This window comes from Strix aluco, chromosome 16 (genome assembly GCF_031877795.1).
Source record: "Strix aluco isolate bStrAlu1 chromosome 16, bStrAlu1.hap1, whole genome shotgun sequence".
Classification (NCBI taxonomy): domain Eukaryota; kingdom Metazoa; phylum Chordata; class Aves; order Strigiformes; family Strigidae; genus Strix; species Strix aluco.
In genome coordinates this window covers 6,320,451-6,345,875 of record NC_133946.1, presented here as the reverse complement: position 1 = coordinate 6,345,875, position 25,425 = coordinate 6,320,451, and the positions used below count along the sequence as shown (strand labels likewise).

The window sequence follows — 25,425 nt, the reverse complement described above, 5'->3', positions numbered from 1 at the left end:
TCATTTTCATACCATTAGTCTACATGTGGAGAACAGATTCAATTATACTTTGGGGTGTCTACTTTTAGACTTAAATTGTAATTGTGATAACAGGTGTTATCAATCTTTTCAAGTAGTTTTAATGCTTTTAAAAAATATCCAAATGAATGTATGAGAAGAATTACTGAAAACTAAAGTGTAACATACCCAGATCAAGAATGGTACATATGTCAGTAAACAACATCCTTTAATCTTCTGTTCTTTGAAATCATCACTTTTGACCATATCCCCTGGGCACATCCTCACAACTCTGCAGATTCACACATAAAATTTAAACTTGTATGGCTGAAAAGAATCTCATGGGATTTACAATATCACAGTTTCTTATTCTAATTCATGTCACCGGCTTTCTGGTTTGCTAGGACACCAGCAGCCTCATTGCTTTGCCCTCCCCCAGATAGAATTATTTAACCTTGATGATCTTTATGCTAACACTGCAGAAATTATTTTCCTGTTTATGTTATTTACAGAACTATCTAGGGGAACATGCCATTTCTAAAGGAACCAAAATTCATCCATTAGAGAGTTATTATTTGCTCTAATAAAGTACACTAAGGTAGTATCTTTGATTGTAGCTTACATCATCCTAGGATGGCAATGTATTTCATAAATCTTGAAGCATGTAAATGAGCATGTGGTTTTAATGAGCCTGACTGAGTCCACCTGAGCTTCTACAATTTTTTCCTTAGTGCCAGGTTTGCTGATGTTCTGGCCTATGATTTTCATTTACTTCTTTAACAGAAGTTAAGTTCTTTGAGAATTCTGATTTTATTCAGATATGCTCTTCTTCAAATTATAAATGCTCTCTGCTAAAAGCGAACAATTAATAATTATGAATCCCTAATCTGGGGGTTACTCAGTCTTTCTTCTAGCTGTTCACACTGACAGCATAAACCATGACATTAATTGGTCTTGAAGTAAATCATTGTAAAGTATCTCTAAAAGACTCTGTTATTTGAAACCCCTTTTCAAAGAATTTTGTACAAGTGAAATCTTTATGTGGAAAATGTTAAGAAAAAAATCTCTTAAATGCTTTCCATGTAAGTGTCTGCATTTATTGCAGATAGCTATCTGCTTTTCCTTTTTCCATTGAGCTCTTCTCAGTGGGATTGGTCCATGTGGTGAGTCAATCCATACCCCATGATTACAAGACTGGGGCTTTTGTTTTTTCTTTTTGAACAGTTTCATGTACTCAAGAGTAGGGGAACAAGGGAAAAAACTATCTGTGAAGGATAGTACTCAGAAAGTAAATACTTTTGAGGTGGTTAATTTTTGAGAATTCCTGGTAGACACTGAACTGTTTCTGCATTTCCCAACACTGTCTTTATCCAACTAATGATAGTCTGAAAGATCCAATGTTTGAGAGCAGCTGTAGAAATACCCATTTTAAAATGTGTAAAAAATAGGACAGGCAGAAACCAAAAGGGACAATTTAAATGTTACATCTTTTTATTATTTTTACACAATGGTTCTACAAATTTCATGACCTTTTAAGGACGTAGACATGGTGTGGTTGTATACAAGAACATACCAGGAAAAGAAATCTCTGAAACTGCTACTTTTACAAGAATTGTTTGTTATTTCTGAATGAGGGAACCTGAAGTGTAGGAGATCTACTGTTATCACAAAGTATCTATGCTGTGACAAAATTGGAATATTTAATTTTGGAAACTGGAAAATAGAGTTAGATCTTACATTACTTTTAGGAACTGCATAGAAGGTTGATTTAAATGTCTGACTTAGCATCACAGAAAACTTGTAAGGTATAAGAGGGGTATTCTCCAGTATCATATGTATTTACACAATCAGTTTTTAGACCCCTAATATCCTTTTTCTTTCTCCCACTTTCATTACTGTTGACCAATTTCTGCAAAGAAATAAAAGGAAGCAAATCTTTGTTACTGTACAATCCCAATTCATTTCAGAGAACGGGCCTAAGAACATGATTCTAGTTGTCTGCTACCAGTGACTTTTACTAATTAAATTGTATATAACCCTTTTTTAGTTTGTCTGACAATTTTTTTTCTCTAGATACTGGCTTTGTAGATGCTGAAGTAGTTACATATAACTGCAGTGTAAACATTTGCCCCTACTCTAACTTTTCCTTATTGTCTTCCTTATAAGTTAGGTTTGAGTTTATGAAACCACAATTTATGAAAACTCCTTTTTCTTTTTTTATTGCTCTAATCTTTCAGAAGAGTTTAAACTTAATGCACTCTTCACAAAGGAAGAGGCTGTTTGCCAATGGCTTTGTTTCAAGAGTCAGATTACTCCATGTTTTCCAATTATTCAAAATATTAAGAAGCATATAGAGAACAATAAAGTGTATAAAAACATCTTACCTGCCTTCTACTTATATATATAACAACATTTTGTTTAAAAATCTATTTTCCTAAGTATTTAGTTTCTTCTTCACGCTTTCTTATATTTAATATCATGTAGTTTCCAGATCCTGTCTTTTCTTCTTTCACCTTTGTAAATTACAATCTGTGTATTTGGAATCTGTCTCAATTCCTTAGACTTACAGGAATTATATGGGGCTTGTACATGTTTGCATTTCAGTGAGTGTGTAATCAACTTTTGCTAGTAATTACAAATGATATTTGGGTAGTTTACCTTTACTTTGCTCTCCCAATGTGTCCTTCTTTTGGTAGATGCTTACAGGAAAAATGGTATTGGAGAGATGCAAAGGAGGTTTTTGCAAAGTTATTACAGATAACTCAATTGAAAACAGAAGTTAAGCTCCTTTCAGACTTTGCTGAACTTCTCAGCACCACCTATGGCCTGAATCCAGTGGAGTTCCTGCCTCGGTTTCCATTTCTGTGAGGAGACATACCCAGATCAACCCCAGCCCTGCCAAGAGGGCAACCCCACGCCTGTTTTACTGCTGGAGCCTGGTGCTGTCAGCGTGTTTACACAGTCCCTCAGCTGAACATAACTCACACAGAGCACAGCTACTCACAACACTTTTTTAACACTTTTAACATGTATGCACCAGTGTTCCTGCTTCAGCAAAGCAGCTGGATAGGTCATGGGCCAGGAAAAGAAAAAGTACAAGCTGTTGTAGCTGTCTGTGACAGCAGGGGGACACCACTGTGATCTTAAAAGATTCATTGAGTGTTATGTCTCAGAGCATATAGTGGAGTGTAAACCTCCCAAATTCCAGGTGTCTCCTATCCACCAGATGTTTCCTTTTTCTTTTACTGAAGCTGTTCTAGGAGGCACTGGTTCATATAAATTATTAAGTATTTATCATAGCAGCAATTTTCACCCAGCTGAAATCACATGCCATCAAATACCTTCTCCTGTGGTCACATAAATATTTAATTGGTGTGAAATAGTCTTGGGTAGGGCAGAGATTTGAATTATTTCTTATACTTTCTAGAAGTACTTTGATCATGAGACTCGTGGCTGTTTGGTGCTGGTAGATGCATCTCCATTTATAACCAGGGAAAAGGGGAGGCCTAGGACTGAATGCCCAGGTGTGGGTAGGGCGCAGACAGATGGATCCACAGAAAGGAAAGCATAGAAATGAAACATTTGAGTTTCTTTGAAAATCGTAGTATCCTTAATACCTTGTCTCTCCCTCACTTCACTGCTTGTTAAGATAGGCATAACCTTAGCACTGTTGATCCCTAGAGGACAAAACTCATGGTTCATGCAGGTATGCGTTTTTGAAGTTGTTCCTTGCAATTACTTGCAACTGGATTATTTTCATCACTCTGGGTTGTGATTTTTGGTTTCAGCAGCTTCTGTTTCCAAAAATACAAAAAGCTGAGATTTTCACTTACTGGTATGTCTTTGGAAATACAAAGCTGTGGTTGACAAACAAAAGCCAATAACAGTGAATGGTTCAGTATTTTTTAAATGAGGCCAGATAAGGAAACAGAAGTAGGGTTCCTTTGTGGAGGATGGAGTAGTTCCTACCAGCCCCTGTCTTCTGCAAGCGATGGTCTACTTCCAGCCCACCTAGCAATGGGAAAATCTGTGTCCATGTCACTGTCATGCTATCTCTGTGGCATCCGTGTGGTCCTCTTCTTCCAGACTTGTAAGGGAGGCTATGTCAATATACTTCATGGGCTGCTTCAAGTCCTGTGTCTTACCTGTTTTTGAGAATAAATCCATCTCTGTGCATAAAATGCTCAAGGTGCTAGGTTGATAAAGCTCCACGAGCACAGAGGCAGTGTGAGCTATCCCCTGGAAAGGAGGAAGAGCAGTAGCTGTCAGCTGTTCTCTGAGCAGGCTCATTTTTTTAATTTTTATCACTCATGCTCGAGTCTGTTTACACTGAAATGAGGACTCCATGGCACAAATAACTTGGACAAATAATTAAGTGATTTCTCCGAAATAAATCTAAGACTCTCTGCGAAGTTGCAACATGCTTCCTCTTCCTGATGTCTCTCCTAAAATGTGCATCTTGGACAAAAGCAGTGCCATAAAAATGACAAGTGTCTCATATTTAGACAGCTGTTGCAGGGAGATATCAGTGAGCGTTTTCCTCCCCCCATACTTGAGCATTGTTTTGCACATTTTATTTCTCCAGTACTGACAGAAGGACAGAAATGCAAATCAGAAAAAAGTTCAACCATCCAAGCCCACATTCCTCATTTACCTCCCATTCTTGTCTGCTGCTCTTTTCTGTGATCCCAGGCTCCTTTTCACAGTGTAAACAGTCTCCCTGTTGCGACTCCTTCCCTGCAGAACAATTCATCAACACCAAGATTAACTGATTTATATTATTACCATTTTTCCTGCCACATGTCACCAGGGTGGTCTTCCCTTTTAAGTCCAGGGAAGATGTCCAGATACACAATGTTTGTAGCAATAGGGATTGTCTTTATTTGTGTACATTCCTAACAGGATAGGCAGTTTACAGAGAGTGTGCTGTGATTTTTCTTTGTGGGAGAAGCTAAAAAAAAAAAAAACACCAAAGGATGCCAGACCCATAATTTTTAAAGGAACAGTGAAAAGCTTTAATTCCATATAATCATTCTTGACAATGCCAGTTGTGAGGCTAGATTAGTGCTTTTAGGCTTATTCAGTTTTTGCAACATTTTGCTCAGAACACGGATACATCTATATATTGGTTTTATGCACTTTTTTTTTTTTTTGCTCCTTTTCCTTTTAATTCTTCCATGAGCTGTCAGCAAACAGGAGATGGATTTATAATCTTTCTTTTCTCTAAATTTTACTTTTACCTGATTTCTCATACAATTTATTTCTGACTTTTTTGGAGGGTGGTTATCTTGCAACCTCTTAAGTTTAAAGCATCAGCTGATCTTTAACAGGGTATATTTTCTCTGCTTCTCATCCTCTGTACTAAAGATACACAATTTGTTCTTGCTGTTGCTTATCATGCTAGTATTATTATATTGTTATATTACTATCTTTATCACTGGTATAAATTTGTCCTAGTAAAAATGAAATCTCTTTTTTGCAATATCCGGGATGTAGTTCAATTCTAAAATGCCAAGAAATTCTACTTCATTATTTTGTTGGAGACTGAATGAGTGAAAAGCAGAAGTCTTCAGAATAAATAAATATTTGCTCACCATTTTTTTATGAATATATCTTTTTATGACTAGTTTTCTTTTGCTGCTATGTTCAATTTAGGGTTTGTTTTTGTTTTAATTTTTATGTCCTTACATGGGGAGACTAAGCCTAAATGTAAAATGTGTGGTATTACAGTACCATAATCTCTAATATATTCCATGTTTCATTAGACAGTGAACAGTCAGTTTTATTTACTTTAATCCTAAATAAATCTTTTTAGGTATTTAAAGTCCTTATCAGTTTAGTAACAAAGTCCTTTTCAGCAGAAAATAACCTGGTGCTATTTAGATTGGCCAGTGGATGTCACTGTTACGATGCAAATATAGCTAAAAATAGCCATAAATAACTTTGAATGTCGGTATCAGTGAATTAAAACAAAAGAAGAGGCTCATGTTTCTCAATAAGCCATTATTACTGTGAATCATTAAAGTTGGAGATAAGAAGAAAATATAGGCAATTAACCTATGCCACCTATCGGTTGAGATGAGATTATTTACTCTGGTGTGCGGACCTTTGGTGCACAGCACTGAATCACCAACATCCTGCTGCTCAGAGCTGTTGGATATAAGGTGGAAACAGGCTGTGGCTGAGGGAGCAGCTCTGGCAATCTTCTCCTTATAGCTCCATCACCGTGATGTGACTGGAAGTGTTTCTGTTATATACATCTAGTTATGACACGGGAACCATCTTTTATTCAGAAGCTACATTTACATTTGAAAAATATGGCATTGGATGCTTTATAAGCTCCAGTCCATAAGTATTGGGCAACAAATTTGTTTGTTAGGGTACAGTGTACTAAAAAGCAGAATCAACGTGGGGTACCAGGCTTGTATAGTTTCCTGACATCTTTTTTGCTGCCTTTTGTCAATTGACTACTGATCACAAAATTTATGGCTTTCATTGTTCATTGCTGTTACAACACCATTTAGTATAAAGAGAATGATTGCTTGGAGTGATGAAAAATCTCTCATATATACACAAATTGTATACATTTATACATATACACACACATGTATATATAAAAAAGTATGGTTTTGTCTCAACTACTACTACATGACTCAAAAAGTGTTATACCTGGAGATGAAGAACTGGCAAAGAGTGGTCAGAAAAAAATGTCTGACTTTCAGGGGGCTTTGAAGATTATTTTTCACCCTTCTCCTTTCCTTACCTCTACCTGGCTTTCCCAGAAGAACCTTAACCCCCTACACAATCCCCCGCTGCACTCTGTACCACAGTATGCTAAAGCCTGCTGTGTTACTGTGATTCTTTTCCTGGAAAAAGTAGTGAGAAATATGTATATTTGTATGTATATACTTGTGTAAATAGGTGTATACATATAGATACACAGAGCATGATTGCTGACAGTTTGCAGAGGCAGCCTGAGCTATCCTATCCAAGCCAAGCCGATGGTTTCCAGAATCCCATGGATTCTTCTAGGCTGTTATTGACTAGAGAGTTTTCAGCCATAAAGTTTCCCAGCTAAAATTCTCACCTGATGTTGAATTGAGCTTTGTTTGACTTGTAAGACCATTAACATCAGAAATGTGGAAAAACATGGGGCTTTTCATCTGGGATAATATTTGTTTAAAGCTAAAATTGCTAATAGCATGCTCTATGTCTCGTAAAATGTTCAGTTTGTAGTGATCATGCTTCCTCTCCATAAGCACCTCGCCATTTGTCATCTTAGGTTCCAGCATGTATTGCTTCAGTCACACCAGTTAACTCAGCTAGAAAAGTAGGGTTTACCAGCGATCTGGTAAAGCATTTTCCTGAAGTAGTTAAAAATATGTCGCTGTTTCTCTGAAGCTTAAAATAGGTAGTAGAATGGCCGAAACCTACCTACTTACTGGCTTTCCCCACGCGCATGCGGGCTGGGGGAAGCGGTACACTTGCCAGGTTATCCTCTTTTTCTCTGCACATGCTGCATTGGGGACCTATCCTTGAGTATTCTGCTACACGCTTTGGGGAATTGAAAGATCAGGTTCAAGTGACACAGTGTACTCTTGCAACAGTGCAACTTCCAGAATCGTAATGGAGTATGATTTCTTTACACTTCTAAAGGAATAAAGGAGAGAAGAATGCTTCACTAATAATTTTAAAGAAATGTTTTGCCATGGTTCTTGGATCTCTTAGTGCATATCATAATGCCATCAAGCTCTTCTGCAGCGCTGACAGTACGTGTGCTTTTGAGATAAACAGTGAAACAAGAAGCATGTGACAGACTGAGGTGAAGTGGCACTTTCATTTTGAGAAACTGCAGTCCTTGGATTTGGACGACGAAATACAAAAGTACTACGAATCTTTTGTTTTCGGTTCGTAGAGGGAAATTATATCTATCAATTTCAAGTGCAAAGCTTTTGTATATATTTTAAAACCGAGAAGATAAAATGAGTATGCAAGAACAATTTCTAGATTTTGCCTTGGGTGGACAGAGTCTGACAAATATTTTTCTGCTCTTGACAGCTTACTTCATCTGTATAGTTCTAAATGATGCTGAAATAAGATACAGTACAGTCAGTCAGTTCATGTTACTTCTGCAGCAGTAATAATCAGGAGCAACACTCACTTAAAGAGCAGCACAAACCGTTGAACACCACTGAACAGGCTGTTGAGATGTAGTACGTTCGAGCATGTGAAATCAAAACACTATATATGAGCAAGAAGTAGGTATGTACTGATTTTTTTTTTTAATTTTGTTTTTGTGATGATCATGGAAATAGAACTGATTACTAATATATGTTCATGCACTACCAAATATATGCTTTTCAATAAATAAAATACATGCAAAGAAATGGAGAGATTAACACTGCTACTGTCTTACAGATGAGCATTTTTTAAAAGTTTTTAATTTACAAGAATACATTTTCAGTGTAACTAGCATAGATAACTTCATAAAAACAATGAAGCATCGTGTAATTAACCAATATCATTCCATCTTAACATCACAATCATGAATATTTACATTACAAAAACATTGCTATTTCTAAAGATTTTGAATGACTAGAATCCTACCCAATAGAAACAGAAAAAGTAGGCTGGGAGAGCTGTGTCTGTGCATACACTATTATTACCTTAATTTACAACCATCTTATTGAGTAAAATAAATGCAATTCTATAGCGTGTAACTCCACTTTGACTGAAAATATCAGCCTTTTTTCAGGTTCTTTAGAATCAGGTATTGAATAGCTATGAAATGTATTTCACATGAAAGCCTTTAAAATAGAGGTTTACAAATACAGAGTCCTAAACTGTCCTACCAACTTAAAGGTAAATAACCTGTTATACTTAAATGGAAGATATCATACACAGTGCTTCCGGCTTTCTCTTAATTCAGCCTGCAAGGTAGCATAAATGAATGTAGCCAGCGGGATGAAGCAAGACAAAAAACTTGGCCTGAATTTAAACAGATGATAGATTCATTTATTCAGTAGCTGTACATCATTCTGTCATTTGAAGTGAAGGTAGTCAACTGTTGCTAATGAAGTAAAGACACAAAAGGCTTATGAATTTTTATACTATCTTGAACTCCCAACCTCTTAGACATTCTTGCATTTCTCCATCAACCCAATCCCACCTCAGAAGCTATATCTATAAACCAATATAGTAACAAATTTCCAATAAGTTTAGCAATCCAAACTGTAGAAAGTGGGTTTGCAAAGAAGCGTCCCTTATCCCTATTTCTCTGTCGAAGTGGGATGGAATTTGAAAGTCTCTCTTCCCCAAGGTGGGCCCTGGCAGCAAGCTGGTCCCCTTACCAGACCCCAGGAGCCTGCAGGAATGCCTTTCCAACTTTACATTCTATATAAAGTCTATAGACTATATATATACACACATATAGATAGTACTTGTATGTATTCCTTCATGTTCTCACCCCACAGTGAAATGAAAGTACATCATGTTTCTTGCATAGATGCCTTATAGGGAAAAAAAATGAGAGGAAGGGAGACAACAAATTCTTTGCTTGCTGTTTGCTTTGTCTAAAGAACATCATGTTAAAAATGCTCTATGCCCTGCCATCTACTGTAAAAGCTAAATAAAAAATGGCACTCTTAGGAAAAAACCAAAATATTCTTTGCACTGATATTTGCATACTTTCACAATTTCTCCAATTTCCATGTAAAAGAGGAGGAAAAAAGAGGAAAAGAAGTAAAGCTAGAAATGCCCTCTTCAGAGATGAAATATTTTATTTCGCTGTAATAGCTTAGAAAATTATACCTAAAGGTGTCTGATGATGACTGCATTTTTATATTGTTTCTGTGGCCACACACAACTCATTTTCTCAATGTATATCTTTTAAATGCAAAAGATTCAGGATAAGAAAACTAGAGAAATACGACACTGCCTGAAACTGAAAAGACGAATTTAAATTGGAAAAAGGAGGAGGAGGAGAAAAAATAAAAGAAATCTGGTTTTTGGTTAACCTTGATTTACATTCTGGTTTTGCAGGTGTGTCTGGTGAGTAGTCCACAATTCCCAGCATCCATACTCTTGTTTATTATTTTTCAACAGTATATACTACATGTTCTAAGAGATTATTTTTTTACAGAATTTGGCATGGAATTACTATTTGTCCAGGTTTCGAGTAACGTACAAATATCCTGTCTGCAGTGAGTTCACTTGGCTCATGTAAGAGGTGTAGAAATAAATATATCTTCTGAGGGTGAGCCATGTTTTTACAGACTAATAGACTATCTGTGTGTGCATAGGAACAAAGTGTAATCCAGATATCTTTTAAAACAAATCCTTGAGAACATTCACAGCCAATTTGAGACAAGCCCTTTTGGTTCCTAGGGAGCCTATGACAGTGCCATTAAATTAGTGTGGTGTTAGTAGATGAGGAAAGTGCTTATCTCCCATCATCCATTTCCTGATGTTTAATTTTTCCTCAGCTGTCATACACTACTGCATTACTTTGACTTTCTGGGTTGCAAATTCAAGACGACAGTATTTAAATTCTGAAACATTTTTTCTTCATGACTTTAAAACAGAAATACGTGTGCTTTTTTTTATTTGAAATTTTCAGAGATGTCGATAAATCATGACTAAATTATAAACAATTTGTAATTACAAATATATTACATTTGAAAATTTTAGCCCACTTTTAGTCTTAGGTATTTTGAAAATCTACAGAAAATACTCAGTTATGGAATAAAGCACTGTACTTTTGCCCTATAATAAAAAGAAAAAAAGCTTTTTTTTTTTTTTTTTTTTTTTTTAAAGCCCACATTATTGCACTTAGGTGTGATGTTAAGGACACTCAGAGACCAATTTTATAAAAAAGTATCTAGAATATTACTATTTCTTATCTTCTTTCTGTGTAATAGTATAGTTCTTCCCAGCTCAGAATATAGGATGGCTAGGCCAGATGGCACCATGCAAATTTCTCTGCAAAACATCGTCTGTAGCATTAATGCTAGGAGGCATGAGTCTTGTGGGAGTTCACCTGGTGTAGCCAAGCAGGCAAGTTCTGTGGTGCTGGAATGCAGAAGTCTGTGGGATGGGATAACCCACCTCAGTATGTTTCTTCCAAAATGATGGGGAGGTGATTGATGCATGGTAAATACTTGTGTGGGCTTGCAGCTCACATGTTTGGCATTGATCCACTCTCAGATGTCGCTGTCAGAGAAAATACATGCCATAATTCTAATGGAGAGCTGGAATGAGGGCATAGAGCCTGGCATGGGGTTTTGCAGCCGTGAAGGAGTCTAGTAACGCAACAGAAAATAAGGCCAAAGCTGCATGTGAGCATGATGCTGTAGAGATTTCTGTGAAGACGCTAATTCAAACACACTGTTATGATGTTATTGATGATGCTGCAATGAAGAGATAGTCATCTTTGAAGAAATTATCAGTAGTTCCTTTTGCTCTGGAAGATGGCAGGTTTGTCGACAAGGAATGCAGGCACAGTGTGAGATAAATTTAAAATTACCATATCTGAACTGCAGTGTTTTACACAAGTTGGAAAGGAAAAGTCTGATATTGCTGTGCAGTGACATGACGTCAGTGTGCTAGTTGCTGCCAAGAGGATATCCTAATATTTTTGTTGAACTATTTTGTTTGTATTACTGTAATCCTAGGATTTTCAGCTGTGGACTTGGACTTTGCTGTTCTGAGCTCTGTAAATAAATGTATAGCAGGAAAGACTGTCTTTCCTGAATGAACCGTATCAATTAATTTCACTTCTTCCTCATGTGCAGGCAACATGTCAGGCTCACATACTGTTGCCATACTGTTTCCACCCTGATGTGCATGGAAATAGCCAAATGATGTGCAGGTAGAGGTTTTACATAGTAAGTGGCTGGCCATGCTCAGAAACAGTGTTCAGTCCTACCCTATTTCACCTTTTCTTTCTGCTCCTTTTAATAATTTGTAAGTTGCCTTTCCTTGACTTTTTTTTTTTTTTTTTGGGGGGGGGGGGGGAGGGGGGAGTGGGGAGGGAGGGTGAGAGAGGGGGTAAAAAAATGTACTTGGGAAAAAGAGCAGGTATGTGGCCAAACAAATCCAAATAGTAAGAACTAAGAGATTCTAAACAGATCTAGCTTGGAGACGATGAAAGGCTTGGCTGTCAGAAATGCACTAAGCAGTACTAGAGGGTTAATCTTTAAACCAAGGAGCTAATGACCCAGGAAACAATAGTAAATCTAGGAACAAATGCCTAAATGATAACTTTTTTTTTTTACTGTAAATTTTGACTATACAGCTATATTAACGTCTTGTTTCTAAAAGTTTCTACTACTGACGCTCTCGAGGCTCCTATGCTGAGAACATGGTACTAAACAAAAGATGCACAGATTTGCAGAATAGGTCTATACAATGGAAACATAAATTAGATGATAGATAATTTCATCATTGATAGTGGTGGGTTTTTTTTCAGTCTATCTGATTATTTTCTTCTTTACTTGACAAATTAGGCTGCTAATCAGAAATAGAATTGTATTGTAGCAGTTTGGTAGCTGGTACAGAAGAGTTGGATAACAATCATCATTCTTGCTGTTTGCTTCAGACAAAACGTGAAATAAGAAAATTGAGATGTATAATAGAAAAGAAAAATACAACTACGTAGGAGGTTGCCCACCTGGAAAATTTGGATAGGTGTGTATATTGAATGCTGCTATTATAAGTCTGTTTTTCCCTCTTCACCTGTTTCTTGACATTAGTGCTTTCTTTAAAATCTCTTTGCATTATTATAGGAGGATTTTTTAACAAACCAACATCTCACCTTCTTTTCACTTCTGTATAGGTCTCTTCCAAGGATTTCAGTGTTTATCAGGCACAAAAATGCTCAACTCCTTAGAATTCTAGTTTGGCATTTTGACCCAAATATTTTAGAACAAAATTCAGCTTGTTTGCTGAGGGAAATTAAATTTTCGTAAACATATGAACTGTCAGTTTCTTTCTGTTTCTTATGGTAGCTGGATAACTTAAGGCCAAAACTGGAAAAGTAACTCTGTTCAGGGAAATGTTTAGGGTGCAAACATGAACCTATAAAACAAGCTTAAAAATAAGCAGGCAATTACAGTGAGCTACAGAATCAAGGTCCAAACACATTATATCAGTCAGTTCCACGGATATAAGAAAATTCTATCTAGCCAGAGAGAAAAGGTCTCTTAAATTACCATAGAAATGAAATATTAAAATATGGAAATCATTGAGATTTTGAGGGTTAGTGTCTTAGCAACACAAAGTAAAATCTTAAAGAAATGTTCAATTTTTTAACCCATCTACTACACACTTTAGCATGCTCCATAATCTGCTTTCTAGACCTTCTCCATAGTAACTGACAGCTTTATTAGAGCTAATGAAGGGCCTCCTCAACATGGTAGTGTCTATGGCAAAACTCCCATTGTTTTCAGTAAGATCAGAACATTTGCAAACAATTTTACTGCAAATATTGAACAAGATGAATTTTGCATTGTGGAGCTTTTAACAGTACAGAACTGCCCTCCTTGAAATAAGTGGACTCAACAAATCTGTAAACATTAATTTTTCATACTATTGAAGTGTATTACATAAAAATTGATAGAAAATCAATAATTTTGGGTGCTGCTGCAAACATTTAGTGCCCTCACTCAGACAACATTTTAGACTAAGGAATCACCCCGATCTCAAAAATCTTCTTGCAAATTGTTTAGAAATTGTACTTTGCAAGAATTTTAGAAATCAGTATGTTTGAGAAAGGACATTTCATTTTAAATTTGCAGTATAGGTCATTTAATATCATCTTGCTATTTTGCATTTTGCCAAGATGCATAAGCATATATTCAACAACATCCTTCCTTACAGATACAAAAAAATAACATAACTTTATAGTTTGCTTTAATAACAATTCAAAGTTGTGCGTCTACCTCCTGGTTTGAATTAGTCTGGTTCCAACAACCTTGCATTTGCTTTTTATTACATTCTCTACTATAACCATTGAAGGTCATCTAATCTAGCCTCCTGTTCTGAAGCTTTACCATTGCCATCACCAAAATGGGTCAGACATAGCTTGGTCAAGGCAAACCTTCAAAGCTAGATATTTCACTACTTTGTGGGTAACCTGTTCTGACGGTGCATTACCAATGCTGTAACAACTTACACTTAGTGTTCAATCTGAACCTCACATGCCATCATGTGTGGCTGCTGTCACCAATCAGATCATTTAGCACTAAAAAGACTTTGGTACTGTCATCTTTGTAAGTGACTTTCAACTTATTGTAGGGTGATGGAATTCCTTAGTTTACTTTTCAGATTAAATAAACCTAGTTTCTTCAACTTCTCACAGTTTACATATTTTGTAGGCCCTTGACCATCTTGGGTAGCCCTTTTATGGACCTTCTCCAGTTTTCCAACACCTTTGCTGAATTGAGAGGACACAAAATTGCAAGTGCAGCTACAGTCATGCCAAGTAAAGGGGATTAATAACCCTTTGATCTGCTGGCTACGTTTCTCCTAAGTTTGGCCTTATTTGTGATGCAAGTGCACCATTGGCCAGTATTCAAGCTGGTGTTTCCCATAACCTTCAGTTTCTTCCCATCAGAGCTGCTGCTCAGTCTGAATTGACATATGGGGGTTTTTCAGGTGCAGAATTTTGCACTTGCTGAATCTCATGAGTTTCTTTTGGAGTAAGTTTAGCTTTCTTTCTGGGCAATAGTTAACAGCTGGCTATAATTAACTTTTGAGATGGCTATATTTCCTAAGGAAATAATTGGCATATACCACTTATCACAGGCTAATTAGGTTTTAACTTAAGGTTCTATTTTATGCGACTTTCTGAAAAGCACTATGGAAGTACAAAATTTAATTTAAAAAATATCTCTCTCATAGCCTGTTTTAGTAGCAAACCAACTTCCTGATAGAAAGTAAATCTGGAGACTTCTGTTCTTATTAGGCAAATTTTTTCCAGAACCCAATACAGATATGCATAGAGCTATACATAGAGCTACACATATTATGATGAAGTGAGACCAAGATAGCAAATTTTATTTTCTAATCTTTCCTGACAAAGACTCTATCTCATGAAAAAGGAATGTCTATCTATCAAACAGAGTTAATGTCAAAACTGAATACCTCAAACCTTAGGAAGAACTCAGTAAGATGTGCAGGTACATCAACATTAAGATTTTGAGTCATGGTTTTCGTTCTGTTGACTTGTAGAGATATAAGGTTTAAGTCTAGATCTGTCTGATCCTGATCTCTTCACTAAGTCCAGAGTTTTCATCTATTTTAGAAAAGGTTTATAAAATGTTACAGAGAGATAACTTGAGATTTAGCTTATTATAACTAATGATTTCAAAGATAGTATTCATTAGATAGTGAGTGTGAGGGTAGATTTTTATTTTAATAAGCTTCAGAGGCAATGTAGCTTGTGCATCTGAAGCTTAAGAATGTATCTATTTCCTACATTTTAGCCATCCATTTGTAATTGTTCTGTTGTCTGCACTCTAAAAATACTGTTAAACTGGACCAATCTCTCCTTATTTACCAAAGAATTATTTTTCCAGATTCTAACAATATTTTACAAGCTTAGTCAGTTGACAGTGTGAAGGACTTAATTTAAAACACCTTTGCAGAAATATTTTTTTCTTCTCTTTGCAGACCTTACCCCCAGCTGTCGTATCTGTAGTTTTATGTGTATGTGCTATCTACTGCTAAAATTAGAACATTATTATGAAGAAACAAGTAGAAAAATAACTAATTTCTGTCCTCAGAATTTAATTATTCTGCTGGGTTTCTGAGCACTGCCTTAGCCTGGCTTCCTCTTCCCATCATTCTGTGCACTAATAGAGTTGAGTAAATGTGTTTGAATTCAGGAGTTCTGTAACTCTCCATGGAGGACTGTGATGAGGGATGGCCCTGAGTACCAGGCAGCTGACAGCCTCTTTTCCAAGACAGTGTGAGATAACCTCTTTAGGCTGTAATTTTACTTACCAGCACCTTTTCTTCCCCTCTGCATTTTGTAGATTGTTATCATAAGAGAGCAGGTAATGGTCCTCTTTTGTTTTCCTCAGGTAAGAAAGGGAGCATTATGTATGCTACTCTTCTACTTCACCTGCAAGTCAAAGGTGTCAGCCAAGGTCTGTCAAAGAAATGGCTCTGACCTAGAACCTTACAGAGGTTTATACCATTACACTGAAAGAACTATACTTGGTCTTTGCAGACTACATATGATTATTAACTACTACATTAATAGCTTGTATTATAGTTACTTTTTTTCCCTGGTGACTCTGAGCTGCTGGGTATAGATTTGGTTTTAATTCCTCCTTATCTGTTCTAACATATAAATTAAAGTTTGAAAGTAAAAAAAAAGGACTTGATTCTACCTCTTCTTTCAGCTTGCTACAGGTTTTCCAGCATTTGTTGATCAACAAGAGCCAGCCTGGCTGGTCTCCACTTGCCTTATTCTGCCATGCACTGTTGATAGTGCTGTCTCTCAGCAGGAAAGAGCTGTTCCCAGCAGTTTTCCTGAAATTGCAGGAGTGCTGAGGAATGCCTCATCTATTACCTTCAGTGTGCAGAAAACCACCGGAGACTGACAAATAAGTAGGATAATGTCTTCACAGCACCATAGCTTCTGCATCTTTTCCTAAACTAATTGAAAACAAACCTTCTGCAAATGTTCCAAATAAAAACAAAATTTGGTCAGCTATCCTGAGGAGATAAGATTATTTTTTTCCCTTCTGGTAACAGTTGGATGTGTCAGCTGCATGTTACGTAAAAGCCATGTCTGAAAATCTAGACTCTAGAAAAAAGTGCTGGAGAATACCTCCCCGGTTAGGATGCAGTTTTTATTTTATTTATCTACCTATAAGCACCCTTGTATGGATGTATTGGTTTATATATAGCTGTTTAGTATGTTTTCATAGTGGAAAAACATCCTTATACTAAAAATAAATAAAATAAAATGTGTGTATCCATTGTAGTTGTATAAACTGATATAGATAAAGTAGTATAATTTTATAGCACCAGACTGGCCCGTAGTAAGGGGTGGCAATCATGTAATTTTGTAAGCAGATGGTAAACTACAAACCCCAGTCAACTATGGGGGAAAGTTCTAGCTTTCCTTTCCTTTTGAAGGAAATCTCTAGTACATCTTCTAGCACACAAATGGAGCCACAAACTGAAGAAATGATACAGCTTTTGCCACTAGGTGCACAGGGGATTTAATTAACTTCTGTCAAGCGAATAATGTGTGTATCCTTAAATGGAGAAGAGGAGATAGATACTGCTAGACGCAGGTTGGAATATTGGACTGATCGAATTTAGGAGGCTCAGGAAAACAGATTACTGTGGTAGAAAAATTAAAAAAACATTCTACAGGAGTTGAATAATACTATTGAGAAATTTACTCAGAATCCAGAGAGAGTAACATAAGCAGAGAGAGACAGGGAAGGAAATTAAAGCCTTTTAAATTTGACTCTTTTGTCACATGGAATGAGCCTCTTGGCATACATCGTGGAGAAATGGGAAATTATAACATAAATAGCATAGAAATGGGCCACATCAGGCCTTGAACGTGCAATTTGGTGTATTTTCGTAAAAAGCTCTCTCCAGTAAGATTGAGACTTGTAAGTTTTGTAACATATGTGAAAAAAAAAAGGCTGGTGACGCAGTACGGGTTTACGGTGCGATGACAGGGATGGAGGGGCTGCGATACCAGCGGAACTCACACCGCCTGGGTGTCGGTGCATCTATGAGTACGTACAGGAGGTGCGGTTTATACTTGGTGTCCCTTTACCTCACCGGTAACACCTGAGGTCTTTTAACGAGAGACAAGGGTTACAGGCAGGCAATAGGAATAATGAAACCAGCGCGATGCCGGGGCCGGCGCTCCCCCTCTCCGAGGGGCCGCACCGACTTTCCCGCCCCAAGGGCGGGCGCTGTCCCCGCCGGTCCCCGCTCCGCGGGAGCAGCCAGGGCGGCCGGAGCTGACGGGACTCCCCTTCCCCGGGGGGTGGGGGAAGCCGCCGGCTCCGAGCCCGCCCCTCGCCACCCCGGGCCCCGCGTTACCGCCTCTCCCCGCCCGGCTGCTGCCGGCGCCATTCCCTCGGCCTCCGCTGCGCGGCGGGCCGGGCCGGGCCGGGCCGCTCCGCCCGTTGCCAGAGCAACGGCGGCGCCGGGGGCTGCGGGCCGGGCCGGGGCGGGCCGAGCTGGGGCGGGGCGGGCCAGGCCGCGCCGCTGGGTTCCCGCCCTCCCGCCGCCGCCCAGCAGCCGGCGGGCTGGCAGCTGGCAGGCAGCCGTCCGCCAAGATGGTTCACCATTCGGGCTCCATCCAGTCCTTTAGGCAGCAGAAAGGTCAGTAGAAACCCCTCTGTGCCCTGGGGCGCTTGTCGGGGCGGCTCCGGCGCCGCTGCTCGCCGTGCAGGTGCCCGGGGAGGGAGGGGGGGGATGCGCTCGCCGGCTGCCGCGGGTGCGGGTCCCCGCTGCGGTGTCCGTGCGCCCCGGCGGTGCCCGGCGCCCTGTAGGTGCGTGCCTGCAGACCTGCCGGCGTGTGTCCGCATGCGGGCTGGCAGCCGGGGCTGTGCTCCGGAGCCCTCTGGGTGCTTTCGGGTGTTTTCCCGGTTTTCCCGTAGCGAGGCTGCAGCGCACGGGGAGGTCGCCCGGCGGGGCGAGCCGCCCCCCCGCGCCCCAGCGGCTGAGGGGTCCGAGGGGACCCGGCCCCGCCAGCCGCTCCCTCGGCAGGAAAGTTTCTCTCTCCCGAGAAAGGGTGCTGATTTGTTGTTTTCAGTGGTTGTACAGGTGATTTTACAGAAGTGGACAGGTCGTTCACCCTCTGGAGTTTGCTGCGGTTGTTTCTGGGTTTGTTTCTGGTATTAGTCTTCATAGCAGTCTATTACCCGAGCATAAATCTTGAGAAAGAATAATAGCTGTGTTTGTGAGGGGGGCTTTGACATTACAAATGCAAATACTACTTCAGACCTTGCACCTGGGTGGTTGTTTGGCATTTTTAATTGCAAAACAACAGCTTTTTTTGGTCAACAAATACAAAGGTGAATTTCCAGTTGTGATTCCTGTCGCTATATTGCGTTTGTGGTAGAAAAAGGATCGTTCCCACAATGAACTCTGCTTATTTTTTTCTTGATCCTGGAACTATATTTTTTTTTCTCAAATTTTACTTTGATAGATGAAATCAAGATTTCTTCCATTACGAGCATCCTTTTGTGCTCTTTCTGTTGTTTTAGTTGTTAATAAACTCTTTTTTTCTTAGAGGACAGTATGTCGTAAATCCTGATTTAGTATCGTACGCTTCATACATAAATCACAGGTTCACTTACCGGATTTTGCCTCATTCAAGTTTTTCTCTTTGAATGGTTAGTGGAAAATAAATAATTCAGAGCACTTATTCCATTCTGGTAATTCCATAATAAATTTAGCTTCTTGCTGTAGAGGTTTTGCATTTAATGACTATCTTGTGTGCAGTAATGAGCGGTGCTGTTTCAAATTGTAAAATGTCTAGTTTAGTCAGGTTCAAAATTAAGTACTATAAAGAAATGTTTTTTTCAGCTGTCATAGATATGTTTATAAAAGCATCAGGTGACTTGGAGTCACAGTGTTAATGCTTAGATTTTTATGAGAAGATACTTCTTATATTACAGCAATGATTAGCAAGCTCCAGAGTCTCTGTCAAGCCTCTTCAGGAGCTGTTCTGTAATAATCTTTTAAAAAAACACTCCAAAACTGTCTTCATTATGTTCAAGTTCAGGGATGTAATTCAGTTGCTTGAAAACAAGCTATGCCATGTGATCTATGAAACTGTATGTTTGTGGTAGTCATAAAACTTCATAATAACCTAGTGGGTGTTGCCAGTTACTGAGAAGTAGATTGTCATTCTTTCCTCCTTATTCCTGAAGAAAGCCTGATTAAGGTGCTGTGCCAGTCATAAGGCTTTGGAAAAGAGAGGATGCTCTTGGGGAGCTACGGAGCCTGTACAGCACTGGGTAGTACGTGTATCGCTTACCCGAACATCTCATACGTAGTGTGGTGGGTGCTAAATCCACCTGAATGAATTCAGTCTCTGTTTTTCTCAACCTACAGCTTTTAGGGATGGGCGAGGACAGCATGAAATCTTGGGCAAAAGGCTACAGAGAAACTAAGCAAACGAATCATAATGACAAACTCATCATCTAATCATGAGCTATTTAAAAGAAGATGAGAATCTGGTACTCTGAAGTTCATAGGTACTGGTCTCAGCAGCAGAGAGCATTATGTAATTGTGTATTTTTTTCAAATTTGGTGGTGTATATCATTCTTCTACTTTAAACTTAAGATTTCAGTTGCTGTCCTTTCTAACTTACTGTAGCTGAGATATTGACTAACTGCACTGTTTGTTTTCTAGCTGCTCACAAAACAGTGTCCTAAATTTCTCTTTTTACAGAATCAGTGGTAATCCTCATGAAATGGCCAACTGCCCATCACAGCTGTGCCTTGTATGCTTCACTTGCATTAAGACCAATCTTCATTTCTTTGGCGGGATTGAAAGGGCATTAGGTTTATGTGGATTCTCAATCACATAAGAAAGGTATAAATCAATAAAGATAATAGTTCCTGAAAACAAATAGAAATTCATTTTAACCTTTTTAGAGGTAAAGCCTGTACCTATTGCTAGGTAACATAATAATCAAACTCGCTTGCTGAAGAGAGGTAACTTTTAAGATGGGAGATAGAATGGGCTAGAGAGCATTTTGCTTCTTTACCAACTCCGAGCACTTTGTTCTAGCTGAGAAGACGAGTACCAAACCTGTCTTTACAAGGCTTGAAAGAATATGACCAAGTTCTCCAGTCTCTTGGGTGCCTAGGAATCTTTAACAGGGAAAAGAAAAGAGAAAAATAGCATTTATATCTCAAGCATTTGTCTCTGTTTAGAGTTTGGGGGTTTTTTCCTTTCTTCTTCTTGACGGAGTGAGGAGGTGTTCACAGTAGGAGGCTGCCGTTATAATGTGCCGCCATGGTTTTGTCTTGCTCTTTGTTCAGATTGTGTATGCAGAGTGAAACCCTCAGTTTTCAAAAGCTGCAGTAAAGCTCAACATAGTGTTATAAAAAGACACTGAGAGTTCTGAAAAAAAGAATCTCATTCTTCTTCACCCCCACAATTTTTGTTTTTCTACTTGTATCTGAAGGTATGCCTATCAAAAAGAGCAGTGTCCTAGAGGTAGACTAATCTGTGTCTCTCCACAGTAGTGTGTTAGATCTGTTGAGCCATCTGTATAGTATTTTGTGGCTATTTTTAAACTCAGCAGTGGAAGAAACTGCTTTTTTTGAAATTACTTTCCTCAGTAATATTCTCAAAGATAAAAAATTTATTATTAAATATATACCTGTATACTTTTTACTTCTTTAAAAGGTGATGCAACCTATGGCCTCTGAAAATTATGTCAGAGGAAAAAGGAAGAAGTGTTTCTCATTTACTATTTTTTTCCTAACTGCCCTTTAGAAAAGAAAAATGTCCATCTCAGACATTAATATATAGGTTTGCTTATAACTGTCAAGTAATAAATAGTTATTGAGGAAGAAAAAATAAAATAATGTTGATGAGAACAAAGATCATCTCCATAGATAAATTGTAGCTTAATAATTCCAGGGAAAAACAGAACATTAGGATTTGGTATTTGATATCAATTACAACTCAGTAACAACCTTTTAAATTCAGGACATAATAGTATATGGCAGCCTTACGGTAGACTTTGTGTTTTCTGTAATGGGTATGGGACTGGTGGAAAGCAATTGCTTGTTTTATTACAGAGCTTTATTGAAAAATTATATCCTTCAGAAGGAAAGGCAACCTAATTTACAAGGGGCTCTTCTTTTAACAGATACTTGATGGTAAGTGGGTTTGAATGTTTCTGTCCTGACAGAAGGTAAAACCTGCGTTTAGGGTACAGGTCAAGGCAATTGTGATGCTTAAAATTTTAAACATCTAGGACTTTAGTCCTGATACACAGACTGCAATTTCCTTCATACTGTGCTGGGTGCTCTTTTTGGCTATTGTTGTTCTTTGTAATCCCCCTACCAAAGCATTTTAACAAAAGAGTTCAAGGCTGGGGAAAAAAAAAAAAAAAAAGGTGTTTGTGCCTTAAAATTGAGTTGCTTTTAACATGGTGTCTGAGTTTTAGGAACATACACTACGGATTAAAATCCAGTGGCTAATTTGGGGTGCTTCTCATGCTTCCTGTTCAAGATTGTAATGGGTCAGGAAGGAGTTCAGCAACTTCAATACGCATCATGTCTTTGAGAGTGCTGATTTACCTTCTCAAGGGATTTATCTTGTAATTGCATGACTTCTGAACAAGTATCTCCATAAAAATGTACTCCTAGTTCTGAACTTCTGAGCAGTGCCAAATATTTTGTTTCATTTTATATATTAGCCATCTGAAGTTGCAGTGTGGTTTAGGTGGACTGAGGGTTGGGTTGAGAAGTCTAAAAAGCTACAGTTCTCCCTTCATGGGGGCCCTTTTGTTACTTCATTAACTGGTCTTGTTAAACCGCTTTGAGCTAGTTAGAGGAATACTGCTGTTGTGGAGTGGAGATTTTTTGTTTGTTTATAAAACAGCTTGGGAATTTAATTTGCATTTAACTTGTGAATTTAAATGAGGGTTTGTAAAGATCACATTTTTTATACTGCTCCAGAGTTTTCAGTAATCAGAAACTTGGACTTGTAATTAAGATTCTCATGGAGAATTCTCCAAGGATGTTTGATACTTCAGTGGCACCAGTGGACCTAGTAAGTTTAATAATCCAAAGAGACTGCTGAAATTACTAGAAGATGCAATTCTGTCATATAAAAATTTATGAAAGATTGTGACTCTTTGCTGTTGTTCTCCAGAGCAGAAAGACCAGGTTTCCATGTCAGCATGAGTAAAGGGATTTTTAGGGCTCAGCTCTTTCATTTGCATTCCAAGGAGCACTAACATGTACGGAAAATCTCAAAGCTATCCTCATCTTGACTCTGAAAGCTGAGAGCAATGCAGCTATTAATACACTCCCTTAAAATGATACAGTATTCAAATAGTGCTATTTATAATGCTCTTTGAGGGCACTGAAAAGCAAGGCCCAATCTTAAATGAGGTTTACCTGGCTATATTTGCTCTTATTTTTATTGCCTGGTACAGCTGGACACCTTAAGATACACTTCACCTGTTTCAATCAGACACTTTAGAAGGGCCCCCATAATACATCTTTTTATTCTGGATTATACTGTTGCGGGTTGTAACTTCAGTAAAATATAGAGCTTCACGGAAAATAATCATTAAATATGACACATTAAACATTATATTATGTAGGTGCATGAGTGCTGTAGAAAGAAGTTAAATATTGCTTTTAATTTTTCACTGAATGAATATTTTAAATGAGAAGGCTAAGGAAATCAGAAATTTTTGGTTTGTTGCATAACTCTGCTGTCTGACTACAGATGATGATGCCGTGGTAAGATGTCTGGGCATTAGCTTCCTACGTTCTGATTTAAGTATATCTTGGTGTAGTATTATGTGTGGAAAAACCTTGTACCTATTCCAAAGCTTTTCAAAACTTCCTCAGTAAGGATCCATTAAAATAGGCAACTTCCGCCAACGCTGATTTTCTTTAGAACTATCATTTTACCATTTATATTTCATTGAGTATCACAACAAAATTGCAAGTTCCAGTTCTGCCTTAATATTTTGGTTGGTTTATTCTGATTTTTGTCATTTTTGACATTTGCTAAATGAGGACGATAAATGAAACAACTCCACCAGTGTAAATTCTGTTGAATATTTGTAATAGTAGTTTTAATATACCAGTTTTTGCTTAAAAGTTTTGCAACAAAATTAGCAGTAGTCAACATATTTTACAATTAAGGGTATTTACAGCTCCACTAGCCATGAGAAATTGAAACAGTGTCTTAACTAACAGTGCCATGAGCCCTGCGTTCCAAGCGATGCAGCCAGCTAGGTAGCAACTGGAAAAGTAATGGTGCTTTTTTTTTCCCCACTGAAAAGTGAGGAAGAAATTAGCCATTCATATTTTGGACATATTGTGATAGCAAAAATTAACTATGCTAAATTCACAAGCTTTCTAAGCAACATGAAGATCTCTTGTTTTCTGCTCGGGCCTGTCTAAGCTGAAGAGGGTGTGTGTGTTGTCTTGAGTCAGACACGCAATGAGGTTTTCAGAAAGCATAATATGTGGGGCTACCCAGGTTACACATCTTAAATTCCCTTTACCAAGCACATTTTAGAATTAGTTCAGTTCTATATATCCTAAAGCATATGTTACAGTAGATTATTTATCGGAGATAAGTGTAACTCAAAACTAAGCTACAGTGTACAGCAACATGTTTTAACAACTCTGAGCCTCAATGAATGCAAATTCATCACTGTTTTCTCCGAATGAGATTCTGAGTCTGCCTCAGTTTGGGTTATCATCTGGCTTGTGAGGGCTTGAAGCCAGTGTGATTACTGAAGTGAGGAATTGTTCATTTGTCTAACTGGTGAGGTCACAGTGTAATTCACGATCCACTATTTTAAATGGGGTTTTGAAGAAGCTGGTAACTTAGTTACCGTTTTGGGTCATCTCTAATATAGAAACATCAGGCAAATAGTAACACTTATGATGTAACTGCTTGATCTCCTTAAAGGTAGGGTCTCTTGAGGAAAAAAAGAAACCATGAAAGCATGCTGAAGTAGATTGCATCTCTGCAACGTGGGAAAAGGAAGTGTAGTTTGAAGAGCATCCTGTATGAAGGGTATCTGCAGAAATCCATTTTGAGCAACAGAGTGCCACTGTTCATATGGTTTGTATTTGGTTCTTCAGTAACAACGTAGGACAAGAAGACGCATGGTCTTCGGGCTTCTTGGCTGTGACTCTTACTGGATTTTTGTGTAGCACTGGTAGCTCAAGAGGATACACAAAGGAAACTAGAACCTTCTCAAATCTGTGTTGAAAAATTCATAAGTACATCACAGTTACTGCAGAGCTGTAGCTAGTCATGTATGCTCCAGATGACTACTGTGATGACGGCAAGCTCTGGAGCTAGAAAATGTTTGAAGTATCATATTCTATTCACTGCTTGTCGGCTTCAGTAGAATTACTCTTGCTCGAAAGATACCTTATTCCTTACTGTTTGTTTGTTTAGTAACTTCACCAATAGTATGGCTTTCTAAACCAGAAGGTCTGATGTATATAATATTTGCATTCTGTTATCTTTCTGTTTCATTAAACCAGTGGAGTTAGTACTTTTAATGAATTAATTTTCCTGAACTGTTAATCAAAATCTTTTTTTGGCAGGGGGAAGTCCCTTATTATCTTCGGGCTATTTTGTGCCAATCCATTAGCTTCCTTTTCTGTGTTTTTTCTAAAAGTAACTTAATAGTATGAGAAAAT

The 25,425-nt window shown here is 38.1% G+C and overlaps 1 protein-coding gene across 3 annotated transcripts in view; it reads left to right on the top strand.

Annotated features, from left to right (window-relative positions):
- Positions 1–25,425, top strand: part of ANO3 (anoctamin 3) — a 209,198-nt gene that overhangs the window by 51,215 nt on the left and 132,558 nt on the right. Inside the window, exon 1 of one of the 3 annotated variants that reach the window (XM_074842234.1) lies at positions 18,266–18,366. The exons of the other annotated variants lie outside the window; for them this stretch is intronic. Coding sequence (XP_074698335.1) covers positions 18,321–18,366 — 46 coding nt within the window. The 5' untranslated portion in view covers positions 18,266–18,320. Of the gene's footprint in view, positions 1–18,265; positions 18,367–25,425 lie in introns of those variants that run through there. 3 annotated transcript variants of the gene reach the window in all.